At 35.7% G+C, this 14,449-nt stretch overlaps 1 protein-coding gene across 4 annotated transcripts; it reads right to left on the reverse strand.

Moving 5' to 3' along the window:
• Positions 1 to 1,859: 1,859 nt before the first annotated feature.
• On the reverse strand, positions 1,860 to 13,906 carry LOC126852662 (ras-related protein Rab-3). 4 transcript variants are annotated; one of them, XM_050597678.1, is made up of 4 exons: positions 13,499 to 13,906; positions 7,591 to 7,803; positions 6,985 to 7,275; positions 1,860 to 6,446 (listed from the first exon to the last, which is right to left on the reverse strand). In XM_050597678.1, exons 2-4 carry the CDS (start codon positions 7,801 to 7,803, stop codon positions 6,291 to 6,293), a joined length of 660 nt encoding a protein of 219 aa, XP_050453635.1. In that variant the 5' UTR covers positions 13,499 to 13,906; the 3' UTR covers positions 1,860 to 6,290. The 4 variants fall into 4 exon arrangements, with proteins under 4 accessions (XP_050453635.1, XP_050453634.1, XP_050453636.1 ...); XM_050597677.1 differs by lacking the exon at positions 13,499 to 13,906 and adding an exon at positions 10,940 to 11,273; XM_050597679.1 differs by lacking the exon at positions 13,499 to 13,906 and adding an exon at positions 9,200 to 9,682.
• Between the last annotated feature and the right edge of the window lie 543 nt (positions 13,907 to 14,449).

A 14,449-nucleotide genomic window follows, 5' to 3' on the forward strand; every position in this document is an offset into this window, starting at 1 on the left:
AGATTGCAGCGGGTTGCCAAGGATCCTCCAAAGTGCATCGCGTCGCGATTCCGCGATGAGATTTGTCATCGGCGTAGTAAAAGAGAGAGAGAGAGAGAGAGAGAGAGAGAGAGAGATACAGGGTAAGAGGCAATGAGGCGAATGTCTCGAATGTTTTCGCGGTGCGACTGGGCATGCGACGGGGACATCTCGCAGGGCCAACAACGCGAGTGTATGTCGTTACTGCGGGCGCCAGATTTTTCCTGGACACGGGAGTGAGGATCGAGCTTCCCGCGTCGTCAGTCTGTTGCCAAGAAATCTATTTACGGCGACGTCACTACGTTTTTAGACGTCCAAGGACAGGCGACTAACAACTCTCTTATTTGCCTTTATTTGCCCTTAAAGCACGAATTCCGCTTTTTTCATCTGAGGCGTCTTTTAAATTCAATATTCGTGTAAATGTAAACGATAATACACGATAATCGTGCTGTGTGAAAGCTTTATCTTTGAAAGATATACACGCGATGTTAAATAATTTGATAAATTATTAAATTTTTTACATATATATAATACAACAGTAATGGAAATAAATATTTATCTTGGATTGAGAAAAATTATTACGACAGGTGAAAAATTTTCTATGTGAAGTATCGTTACATTTCTAAAGATGTTTGCAGATTAATTTTTGTAATTTTGTTGTACTTTGAATTGCCATTCATGAAAGTCTAAGATTTATTTATATAACGGCAGTTATCACTTTGGGGCCGTTAACAGTGTCGAAATTTCATCTGTGGACAAGTTGCCAAGTTCCAGAACGATATTCTCACTATATAATTTATTCATCATGACATCTGCGTCGTCCATAAATTTTACGAAAATGTTTCGACGATTACTTTGTGTAGATGTGAATTTTAAAGCGCCCTATCTTATCGATGCTACATTTATTACGAAATACTCCATTGTAGAGAAGATATATAGATCTTAAACGCGGATAAATCGATAATGAAACAACATATTTAATAAAAAAAGTAGGACATGACTTAAGAAATAAAATTGAAAATTTTGTGACGATCTAACATATGTCGAATGAATTCATTATAATAATATCTTGTTAATAATCTGTATCTTGTTAATAATAACTATATTGACTCAATTATTTCCAAATATTTTTGTTTGCGCTGACGGCAGCATCAAATGGAATTTAATGTATAAAATTTGATAGCTAACATAGCTTTTTTATTATATAGTTTTTTTTTTAATAATTAAAATCATTAAAACAAAATTAATAGGAAAATAGTGTAGCTGAACGGATAACTGATAATTCACTTTTTCTGCGACATGATTATCTTTTTATTTATTGCTAATCTTGTAAAATGGGTGTCCTTTGAGCACCGGGATATATAGTGTCAGTGAGATTGGATGCAATTACGACAGATACTCGGATTTCGAGTGCTAATTTTATAGTCGCACGTAATTTTAGAGAGAGACGTAATGTAAGTACGTCTTTTCAATGACGCGCTTCTATTTCTATGCTGAGCAGGGAAAGAATTAAATTTCCTGAATTTGGGCGTTCTTTCAACATGTAAAATAGCTACAAATAATTACGACTAGTGTTTAAATTAAATTTGTTTGAATGAAGTTTAAATTTCTTCATTCATCATCTTTGCAAGCATTCTCACCGATAAAGGAAAGCAAAAAAAGAATTTATTTTACTGTATTAATATTATTTAATAAGTTTCCTTACTTAAATATTCGCGCCTAGTGTATAGAGAGAGAGTTTCTAAATATTTTCTCACATTCTTCTTACCTTTCGCCTCTTGAGGAACATTCGTTTGAGCAGGTTCGTTGGAGAAAAAAAAAAGGCAAGAAGCGGCACAGTGTTACTCCCGTGGAGAAAATCGATATCGCTGACTGTATTTGTTTCTATACAATTAAGCTCTGTCTATATATATATATATGATCGATGCTTGATACACTGGCGTACAATGAAGCTTCATCATTCTAAATATTCGGGCAGAGGGAAAAGTCACTCTCCGTCGCGATAAATCGCGCAAATTCGATTGACGAGGATTGTCAATGACCGAGAATCTTTTAACGATATGCGCTATGCAAGGCAGAAATGACAGGTAATCGTAAACTCGCACATCTCTTTCTCTCTTTTTTCGCGAAACGAATTCAAGACAGTGCGCCTTATCGTATCGTCGACGTTTATAACAACATCGATCTCGCCGGGTATTTTCGCGAAACACTCGATAATTCTTTCGCGAAAAATATTCCGCGAGTTGATTCCGGAGGATTCAGTGGTTGATACGATGATATGAAAAGCCTCTGCAGAAAAAGGACGAAAGAATCCGTAAGATTTTACTTTATGCATTCGGAATCTTGAATTATGTGCGATTGGCTTTAAAAATTTTTATATTTTCTCTCTGTCAATAGAAAGAAAACCGAAATGATTTCAAAGAAGATCTTCTAAATTGATTCTTCAGATTGCACATTTTTGTTTGACAGAGGGACAAAATTCATTTTTCGATTCGTCCTTTCTTTTGTCAATTTTTTTCGCAGAGCGAGTAATGGTGGAATTGGGGTAAAGACTAATCGAGAGTCGTGTCACAATTGAACGAGATCGCGATAAGCGACTGCCAACTGCAATCTACCAATTGGTCCTCCGAATTGTCAATGATTTGTACACGTGTTGCAAATTATAGATTTACTCCACTGTTTGTTTTTCTTTTTTTTTCGTATTTTTCTCTCTCTCTCCCTCCCTCTCTCTCTCTCTCTCTCTCTCTCTCTCGCTTGCTCGCTCGCTATTTTCTCACGTATGTACACGCGTACATATTAGACATGCAACGCGAGCGATACACAATTAGCTTTGTCATTTTTTTTTAAATATATATGTATATGTATATATATTGTTTACATTTGCCGCTACGTCAAATTTTTTCATTGCAAAGTAGTTTCTGTGTTACATTCTCTCATTTTCTTTTGCTCGTCCTTTCACTCTGTTTCTCACTTTTTCTCACATGCTTACATACATACGCACTATCTCTCTTTCTCTCTCGGGGTCAGCGTCATTAACAGATTGTGCACATATACACGTATAATTAACATATACGACGTAGCGATCGTTGAAAACATCCATGATTGACTTCTGCTACAATTATACAGCTTATTTAGAATACAACTGTTTTGTTACAAATGGTCAACGTAACGCCTGTGATGTGAATTTGTTTTTTTTTTCTTTTCTTTTCTTTTTTTTTTTTTCTCCATGTGTGTCTTTTCATGTTATTCTTTTCCTCGATGTGATATTGTATATGTATGTGTGCGCGCGTGGTGTATGTGTCTGTAGTGATAGATTATTATTTTATCATAACGTAATTATAGTTAATATTAGGCGTATATATATAGTACAGTTTACACACCGTACGATACATACATACAAATACCCGCGACAACCGGAAGAACATTTCTGTTTATAAGAAAAAAACAGAGATCAAAATTCTGTATAATTTCAATTAGTTTGGATTTTAACGCTGTAGATAAAAATCTATAACGGGAACGATCTGCAAATAATTCGGGCATGCGATAATTGGCGTAAGATTTTTGCACATATATCTGTAACGAAGATACGTACTTGTCGAAGTTACAATAGTGCTAGTATCCACTAATAACTGCGTTTTTTTTTTTTAAATCGCGCTAAAAGTTGCTTTTCTCTTTTTCTCATCGCTTTCAATCGCTCGATCGAGGACGCGATTGCCGTTTGACAATTCGCGATCGATTAATCATTGTCAATTAATTACCCGCGTCCGGTGTCGCGGGCCGCGTGATTTCTGGCATGCTCTTCTCGCTAAATTAACGCATTACACATTACACCTTATTACAGATTCAGTGATACATAATAGATACCTTTTTGCATTTATTATCTCATTTATGTACAGAGGGCAGCTTGCCTATAGTAGATAGGTAGATAGGTTTAACGCCGGATGATGACTGAAGTAATAGTAATAATAGTAGCGGGACGTCGGTACTCCTCGATAATTGACACCAGATCGATGCTCCTGGTTCCTCTCTAGATGCTTTGCGATCTCGTCGAACACGGCCTTAACATTATCTCGGCCTTCGTCGATACCGACATTAGCATTCGCTAATGCTTCCTCCTTAAATAATTTTGCGAAGAATGCCATTTCGAGATTGATACAATATATGAAATTGCTGAGTGATTATTATTGATTACATTATTACTTATACCGCGACACTTATCTCGAAAATTCGGAGATTTAACATTTTATCGAAGGCGATATTTTTTTTTCACGATCATAATCTTGTCATTTTATTCGATGGGTAATTAAATAGATAATTGATTAAACGTAGTTATAAAGAGAATTGCACAGAAATGAAATTTCCTCTTGCGATACACAACTTTCTTGTCGCTTTTTTATTGATAAATATCATTTCATCTAAAAAAAAAAAAAGAGCAACGAGACGTCAACGAAATTACATTACATTACATTAATTGAAAATTAATGAAAAATAAAATAACAATAAATACAATCAAATACTTTTCAGGAACTTTTTCAAAATTTGGCATTATAATCAATTTGCAAAAAAGATACCTTAACAAACCGCTATACTTCAGTCGCAACGAAAAATGTATTTAATATCCAAAAACGCTTGATTTTAAAATATTTAGACTTTTCCGTGAGTGAAAATAAATTGTGCATATTTGATCGGCATTGTCATTATCATCGTGACACTTTATATCTAAATTACGAGAGTTATACTCGCTGCAAGTACATTAGTCGATACACAATCATCAATTGCGCATGAATAATCGAATATTATTGGTTAAAAAAATGTTTCAAATGCTGAAAAAGTTTGATAATGAAATGTTTTAGGTCTTTAAAAGATAAAAAAAATTCTTCTTAAACATATTATTTAAGTTTTTTCAAGCGTATCTTGTTGAAGGATTTTTTTATTTCATTTTATATTCATTTTAAATAATTTTTTTTTTTTAGATTTAGAATATCTGATTATAGATTACGTGAATCTTATTCAATCGCTTTCACATAAATTACGAATATTAATTAATATAATAATCGTTAAAGCAACTGCTCGCGTATCTTATCGCTCTTGTATTTTAACCTTTCATCTATTACATCTCCGTTTACTCGATATTCAGAACTTGTGTTGTGAATTTTGTCGAATGATTGACACTTATTGTCAGACTTTTTTGAGCGCATTTTATTTAATGCACGGAGTCACTCCCTTCGACTCGTGTCCGATTTTTTTGCATGAATCTATAATGCCAAACATCGAGTAAGCAACATCGTTCCCGCTATAATGATCATCGTCATTAATTATTATCAACCGCGAAACAATACAATGTTTTTTTCATACTTCTAGTATCTTTTCTCGCGCAATTTTCTATTTTTTTTTTCTTCTCAGTAATAGAAATCATCACTCGGCATTATTTTAGCTCAGATCTCGATGCCAGATACACGAGAATAATCTCGATAAGCGAAATACAGTTAATATATAAAAAATTTAAGTTTTATAAAAATCAACTTTTTAATAAAATTGTAAAAAGGACCATATATACGATAAAAGCACAGATATTTTCTCATTTTTGTTGCTTTAAAGATTTTCATTTTTATCCGGATGATTAATCGCGAGTCAATTGAATCTTTTGCCTTTTTTGATTCTTAAAAAAAAAAAAATAATAGAGATGGTCAAACCTGAATTAGGTTTAAGTAAATTTTAATAATTTAAGGAGCAATCCGCGAACTGATATCATTAATAACTATCGCAACAAATATCATGTTTATTCCTAATAAGAAAAACGTAATGATCATATCTGTGGCATAGAAATCTGAACTTATCAAAGTCCATTCCTGATCCTATCAAGCGAATGAACCGAAAGGAGGACCACGGTCGATCGCGGTCGTTAGTCTATTCGGTCACATCTCAATGATCACAATCGTTACGTGTATATATATTGTATATATGTATGTATATATATATATATATAATTATAGCATACATTAAATTCATTTTACATATCGCCTCGCGCCGAGAAAGGATGAAAGGAAATAGATGAGAACGAAAGGCGGCCTCCGAAATAAATAACATAACGAAGGAACGACGAAGTAAGTGGACTAGTTAACTCGCCAGCGTCGCGCACGACACTTCCTCTCCTCTTTTTTCCTCCTTTTTTTCTTTTCCTCTCTTTCTAACACACGCAACACACATGTGCAACACACACATACGATCTCTCTGGCTTTTTTTCCCTCTCTTCCGCGTGTCGCCGTATTTTTTTAGCAATTGCAATTAGCGTTCGATGGATTGGTCGGCTGATCGGTAAGTCGTTGACCCTTGGTCTGGCCCATACCACCCGCCATCAGGGTCGGATCATTGTCCAAAGATTCGCTCATCTTGTCGCATATTATATCCACCAGCGTCTCGAATACCGCCTGTTGAAAGGAGAAAGAGAGAGAGAGAGAGAATCGATCATACGTGTGACCTCGCGACAGGCGGGATCGATATCCGCATGTTTTCGCGGCACAATAAAGTAGAAGATTGGCTATCAGAGATTTGTGAGACGGCATTTCAAAAATTTTCGCAAGGTCTTTGAATTATTCTCACTCGTGTCAGAAACAATCAAAAAAATTAGTCAGTGAAAATACAATTTAAAAAATAAAATATTTTTTCCAATAAATAGAAATTTGCCATCGCATTTAAGAACGTAACAAGCTGCTTCTTTAAAGGAAATATTTTATCAAAAACTTACTATGAATATTCAAGTAAATTCGCAATTATAATTCTTACGTTATCTTATGTAAATTACCAAACAGAAACCGGGAAGAAGGTTTTTTTAGTTTTCTTTTACAACTAAAGGCAGTTAATTATCAGTATTTAAAACTGCGAAATTTGTATTTAAAGAATTTCATCGCACTTGTCAAATCAATTCGGTGATTTACCGAATTTTTGCGACACGCGAGACATACATACCTTAACATTGATATTCTCCTTGGCCGAGGTCTCGAAGAATCGTACACCTAATTGTTCCGCCAACTGTTTACCTCTCTCAGAGCTAATCACCCTCTCTTCTTCCATGTCGCATTTGTTGCCCACGAGGATTACCTGGGCGTTGTCCCACGAATAATTCTTTATTTGTGTGATCCAGTCCTGGACTGAGTTAAAGGATTCTTCGTTTGTGATATCGTACATTAAGATGAAACCCATCGCGCCTCTATAATAGGCCGTCGTGATTGTCCTGTATCTCTCTTGACCTGCCGTGTCCTGTATAAAGATAATCAATAAAACAAGGAATCAATAGGCGCAATATCAATTAATAATGCAATTTTATGCAAGATAAGTGAGTGATAATCAGCATTATTTTTCGCTTGTATTTAAACGTGATATTCATAAAATAATGCGAAGAAAAGATTTATTAAAAAATATTAGTTAAAGCAACTAGAAGCGAGCTATTTATAATCCACTTCATAATATATGCGAATCATTATTTTTTATGCACGCATATGTTATCGTGAAGAATATTATTTAAGTCTTTCTAATTACGCGCGATAATGAACGGACGAGTAAAGATATACTGACCCAGATCTGTAACTTGACCCTTTTGTCGTGTCTGAAGACGGTCTTCACCTTGAAGTCGATCCCTACGGTTGACACGAAAGCTGAGGTGAAGGAATCATCCGCGTAACGAAAAAGGAAGGAGGTTTTTCCAACGGATGAGTTGCCGATTATCAGCAGTTTGAACATGTAATCAAAGTTCTGATCCGCGGCATCTCTGCCATCCTGACGCGCCATCTGCAAAAGAATCGGTTTTACAGAATTGAAAAATTTTTTTTGAATTTACAAAGAAGATTAGATTGTATCCCAGATTGTATACAGTACAAATTATTATTAAAAAAATTTATATAAATTAAAAGGAATTGTACATAAAAGATTTATTAATTTCTCTGCAGCAGAATTCTAGGATTTTTAATGAGAGTTTGGAGAGAATTTATGATTATATATATATAGTCTGATTAATGATTATAGCGAAATTTTTACATCGAAATAATTTATATATATATATTATTTTTTCAGATTTTGCGACATTCTCGTTTATGGATTGGCGATTTGAGGAAGAGGATAATGCAACGAGGCTCGTGCATTTCGATTAGCTTTGCACATGCCCGTGTTGTAAAATTACACTCGTGATAGTCAAGAGGAGAAGCTGTTTGATGCAACAGATGAGTAAGATGCATGATTCGTCACAGTTTATCGGACCGCATGATCACGTTCGAGAAAATATTGGATAAAAATATCGAAAGTTAGAGGCCACAATATATAAAAGCCTCATACGAGAGAAGGTTAATACAGTTTTATTTAAAATCTTATTTAAAGATATAATTTTGGTTCATCAATTTCAGTGATATTAATAAATGTCACTTAATGATAAATTAACCGTTTGACGTAAAAAAAGTTATATATACCAAAAATAAATAAGAAATTTAATAGGGTATCTAAAATTCTCTTCTTTTTTTTTCCTGGAGACATGGCACGTCAAATAAATAAATAATTAAATTTAAAGCATCAAAAGAAAGTTATATTTTATTGGCTATTGTAGTCATTTCAGTTCTGTGCCTGTCAACTTCGCTGTAAACTCTCATTAGTCTTATAAATCCCTCAGTTAAACTGCAGGCTCTGAAAGCTCAATGAAATTACTCGATCGTTACTCGGAATTTATAAATCGTCAATATTATCGCGTATGCAAGGTCTTAATTAAAGTCTATTGAATTTTTTCTCGCGCGTTTTTTTTTTTTTTTAGTTTTTCCTTTACTCGAAACGCAATAGAAACATATCGAGTCGATATTCCGATACCGTATTATTCTTCTGCGAGGTAATATCGACGATGGACAGCATCCGGGCCATCCGCGTACGTAGCTCGAAAACGGAGTCCTTAACCGGCGTGGAGGATGCGTTCTCGCACTTCCTCGACATTTTTACACATAACATGTATCACGATGCGACACCCGATTGGTCCCTTTCACGTCCTTCACTCTTCCTTTATTTGCGGCCTTCGATCACATTAACGCGAACGAATTCTTTCAATTTTCTTGTTCTCTAGTTTGCTCGTTTTATTAATTGCAATTTATTATGCATTGTATCTTAATCCGTCTTTTGCGATCTCGCCTTATTGACACTCTAATTTATTTACCGTTTAATTAAGCGCCTCTTACACACGTTTCGTCAACTAAAACTCATCAACTGCTTCGTTAATTGCTTCTAGTCTTGTTTTATTAACCTTGTTTTATCAAGCGCGTTTCAACAGCTTATTTCGGCAGAATTATTAATTAATAATGTGCAAGACTTTGATTAGCTGTAACTTTCCTTTGGAAAACCAACGCGTTCGACGATTATCGGCCGTTATAATTACTATCGATCATCTTCTTGACACGTTCACTATTTATTCCTCTTCGACAGCGACGCGAAATGCAACGTATCGTTTTTTTTTTAATCACTCAACTGCGCTTAATTTAATTAAACCGAGAATAATTCGCGAACGATTCGGAATAATAAAGGAAGTTACTGCGGGATGTGCACGCTGTTCGCATCCACGATAAAACGCATCGCGGAAATTATTCAGGTCGACTCGATTAGCGAACGACGTGGCCACGTTTGCGGTTCTATTTTTCTTTCTTTCTACGGTAGCGCATATATATTTCTTTCACACGTACGCGTCGACGGCGATAATCGGACCTGCGATTAGTCTGCGGTTCGCGCAGGTGCGTACAGTCGCGTTCACGTCGCCTCAATTCATTCCTTTCATTCGTCTCTTTTGGATGTTTGCTTAATGAATAATTGATATCTTACGAACCTTACCTGACATTTTGTCGGTAAATACCTGCTCGCGCCAGTTATCTTTCTTTACACATTCTAAATTTGCTATATAAATATTCCCTGGCTTAAATACAAATTTTATATTAGGATTAGATCTCTCTCTCTCTCTCTCTCTCTCTCTCTCTCTCTCTCTCTCTGAAGTTGAATTAATAAAGTAAAATTTTATTGATCTTTTTTTGCACTCCAGAAGATATTTATTTTTCAAAACTCGTGTGCGTATATATATTTCTTGTTAAGGAGAAATCGATACTTTCATAAGAAGAGATGAAAACTTGGTTTCAATGTAATCTATCTAACGTTACAATAATTAATGAAAGTATAGTTTTTCTTTAATTTGTTGTCTCTCTCTTTCTCGATGCGAAAATAATGCCAGGCATAGCAGACATAGCGAAGATATATAAAATGTAAGGGAAAAAGTTTCGAAACTCATCGATTACCAACTCGTGAAAAGTTATACGACTATACTCGCACTAGGAAATAAAATAAATCGGTGAATCAAGAGTTATAAATATCCTAATGTAAAACCGCGGGTGAACCGAGAAAGTTTTAGATCCAGTAGCAAGTCCCTATCGATTTCACACTCGATTCGTCGAGTGCGAGTTATTTCAGAAGTAAAAAAGTGTGCGATCCGTTTCGCCGACAAACTCACTCTTTAACTCGAAGTTTCATATATATATATAAAAAAAAAAAAAAACAATATTCTCAAAGAAAAACTCTCCGATCGATTTACTCAACTCTTTTCCGAGCGAAATTTTTCTCGGCTAGAATAAATTGCTTTTTATAGGAACGAGACATTTTTCTAAATCTTTAAAATTTTTATTATAATATATAATTTATATATATATATATATATATATATATATATATTATATATAATATTATATATTATATATAATATTTATATATAATTATTATAATATATAAAATTTTATTATAATATAATTATAATAATATTATAATTATTATAATTATATTTTAATATTTCTTCCGGATGAAATAATATATAAAATTTAATATTTGCATGTGAAATTTAGTTTCTCTTTTTACTTTCGCTTACATATGATTGAAACATTATTGGTGTCTCGACATTCTTGATTGAAAGAACTGAAATCCGGATTAGTCACACTTGCAGTTTTTCTCAGCTTATTTCGAATCTGTAGATCTTCTCGCGTTGTGCATCGCTGCTGGAAAACGTCACGAATATTAAAACGGATCCAATCGAGACGATCGCGCGGGTTATACTGCATATATGTAATTATTTTATGAGAAGCGCGCAATAAAAGCATAAAATCTCAACCGGAAGATTGCGTCACGCACTTACACGCACTCAAACACATGTATGATACGGTGTACTAGTTAATAAAAAATAAAAGTAGGACAAGGTTTTCCGTGTACGATAACGATATCGGTCGCCGTATGTCACGTCAACGTTAACTACGATCGGTTGTCGTAAAAAAAAAGGTGCAAGTATGTTAACGCCATAACGTATGCTATCACCTGCGCGCATTGTTGTACAGTGTTACGACGATTTCCGTGATAGACAGCTGTGGGTAATTGCGCGTGTCTGTCGGTGGACAGATGATGATTTAGACGACGGGCGTTTTACGGAGGTCAAGTAGATACGGAAAATCGATGGCACGGCGACGGGACAAGTCCATTTCTTCTCGGCGACGTGGCTTCTTCGAAATTTTCAAATTACCTTTACTATTAATGCGGAAACATTGTTGTATGTCATACGATGTTGTTATTTTTTTTAATATTAATTATTTAAATCTCTTTTATTGCAAATTTTCTTTACGAAAAAACTTATTGAAATGTGTGTGTTTATATCTCCATAAAGATCCCGAGGATATTAAATAATCCATACATAATTTCTTGAAATAAGAAACTCAACTTGCGAAATAATTTACATGTAAAATTAATGATAAAATTTGAGATTAAAATATACTAATTAATTAATCAGATTAAATATAATTGAAATTGGAATTAAAATGGAAAAATTGCAAAAGAGGAGAAACCTTTTGGTTTCCTTCGACTTTGACACTTCGACGTGAGTTGCCCTTTCATCGAATCGACGGACACGTAATCATCCGATTTGTATTCGCAATCACGCCCGCGATCCCGTCGACGACGACGGGAAGCGACATTGAGAGAACAAATATTTTCGGAGAGGCAAATCGATTGTTACACCCGGTGCCCACCCACGCTCGGCGCTCTCGCGCCACCCGATACGTAGTTTCGATTTCAGTGCATCAGTAGAATGAACGGCGGTAAAAGATGGAGCCTCCGTTTACGTCAGAGGCACGCGCGTCAGCGCAAAGATGTCAAGTCTTTAAACGACTCCCCGTTACTTTAATCGAAAACGAATAATTAATCCCTTCGAGATGCTCAACCGATTACGAATTTTTTTATTCTGTAAAATAATCACGAATAATTGTCAATTTTATTGTTCTTTAATAAACCAATAAAACGCAGAAAAAAAAAAATATATATATATATATATAAACAATTGTAAAATTAAAAAAATAAGAGGGAGAAATAGATGATAATGATGAAATTGAAATAAAGTAATTAAATTATGATTTATAAAAATATAAGAGATATTTTTCGTGTTATGAATAATTAATAATATTACTTTTTCTCAATTTATGTTATTTTATGAAAAAAACTTTTTTTCAAGAATATTTATGATAGTTCTTATTTAACAGATGTCTCGAAAGAATTAATGATATCGATTTTCTTTCTGAATACACGTCGAAGAATCATTAGTAATTATCATGTTTGATTATAAAGGCTGATACTCAGCTGGATGTTGTACGATAGATAACTAACTTATCAGCACGCCGTCTTATCTCGGCTTTTCTCATCTTAATTTTCAGGAAAAAGGTACGTGAGAGCAAATTTATTTACATGACATGATTTCTCCGCGAAATATCTTAAGATTGTGAACATCGCGGGAAGAAGTATCGATGCGAAATAAATAAATGGTTAGGCTTGCGGAATTTATTGAGGGAAGGGAGCGTGGTCACCTACGTCACGACGATTTCTACGGCGTCGCATAAAACGCAGAAAGTCAGCCCGAATGAATGAAAAGTCTGGCGATCATGCCCGCAGTTTCCACGGCTGACAGGAAGTGAGAAAGCGAGGGACAAGCTTTTACTCTCGAGAGTTGACATATTTTATATATCAAAGATTAGAAAAACTCGTACAAAATGTGCTTAAAATATATATTTAACAATAAGCAGAAGAGAGGAAAAGAAAAAAGGAGACACTGACAAAAATATAATTACGGCTACTCTGTATATATTGGTCAATTTTTTTTTTACGTTTCACGTAGAGTTAAGAAGGAGAGAAAGAGAATAAAATAAATTAAATATTTAAAAGTAGAAGTAGATAGAGAAGCGGGCAGGAACCAAGAGAGACGGAAAGAAAGAAGAGAGAGGGGGAGAGAGAGAGAGAGAGAGAGAGAGAGAGAGAGATAGTTGAAGAGAAATCAATAAGCAAGCTATCGCGACGAGTTTACTTTCTCGAGGAAAAATCTCTCTCTTTCTCTTTCGCGAATTCTCACTTTCTGTCGATCGTCAAGTAAAATTCACGTGGACTGTCAAAGTGTCACCTGGAAGAGTCACTCCCTAGGAACGGGGAAGGAGGTTGTCTCCCCTCGCGGACGACGGATCGCTCTCTCTGATGACGGTCGATGTGGGAAATCCCGCGCCGATTCCGTCGTCTTCGGCTGTCGATGCGACGTGAGATGCGACGTCGACGGATGCAGCACGCGCTGCGCTGCGCTCGGTGCCACCGATCGATTAATATTTAACGCGCAGAGGGGGGAGGAGAGCGGGTCGAGTGATGCGAACGAAGGGAGAGCGCCAGACGGGGATGTTTTCCCTCTCGGATGTAACCGCGCTCTCGCGATCACGGACCACGGTCAGCACACGCGATGCACGCAGGGGGTGTGCGTTATTTCGTTCAACAGCGATTACGCGACGAGACTGGTGGTGGACTGCTCGAACTCAGCGAAGCGTCTCGCGCACGGCCACCGTAGACCGTCCGAGTTGGTTATCTCTATATAGCTAAAGATATCGACCATTTCGAGGATGACGGGCGGGGGTCGTCGTCGACGATGATCCGGCGGGGGTTGTAGAATCCGCGTCTGCGCATCGCCGACAACCCCCGACTCACATCAATATAATCGTGAATAGAAGCACACCGGGCTCGCCGGGGGAGAGAGAGAGGACACTTGTTGATCCGCGGGGATGTGGGCCGCGGATAACTCTCGTCTCCGTACCACTTTCGCGACTTTCGATCGACCTGAATCTTGATCCTCCGCGAGATCGCCAGTATTTTTATAGGTATTTTTTTTTTTTTCCCAATAAAATTTTACTTTTTTATTGTATCCAAACATAAAGGTGCAAAAAATACTTTCTCAAATTAAAAAATTGGAAAAATCTCTTCATTCCTAGTTTAGGGCACACATTTTGATTTAAAGGAAAAGATTTTTTAAATTTTATGACCTGAAAAAATATACGGATAGTTAAGTTTTTTGTTTCTTTCTTTCTGAAAAGAA

The sequence above is a fragment of the Cataglyphis hispanica genome, chromosome 11, assembly GCF_021464435.1.
Source record: "Cataglyphis hispanica isolate Lineage 1 chromosome 11, ULB_Chis1_1.0, whole genome shotgun sequence".
In the NCBI taxonomy this organism is placed as follows: Eukaryota; Metazoa; Arthropoda; class Insecta; order Hymenoptera; family Formicidae; genus Cataglyphis; species Cataglyphis hispanica.

Bases quoted from the DNA above. Each gene is read 5' to 3' on its own strand.
- LOC126852662 (XM_050597676.1), bottom strand. From the start codon at position 8,997: ATGTTATGTGTAAAAATGTCGAGGAAGTGCGAGAACGCATCCTCCACG. The intron at 7,804-8,862 runs GTATCGGAATAT...ATTCTTTTGCAG, and splicing joins CCTCGCAGAAGAATAATACG to ATGGCGCGTCAGGATGGCAG. The intron at 7,276-7,590 runs GTCAGTATATCT...ATCTTTATACAG, and splicing joins GGGTCAAGTTACAGATCTGG to GACACGGCAGGTCAAGAGAG.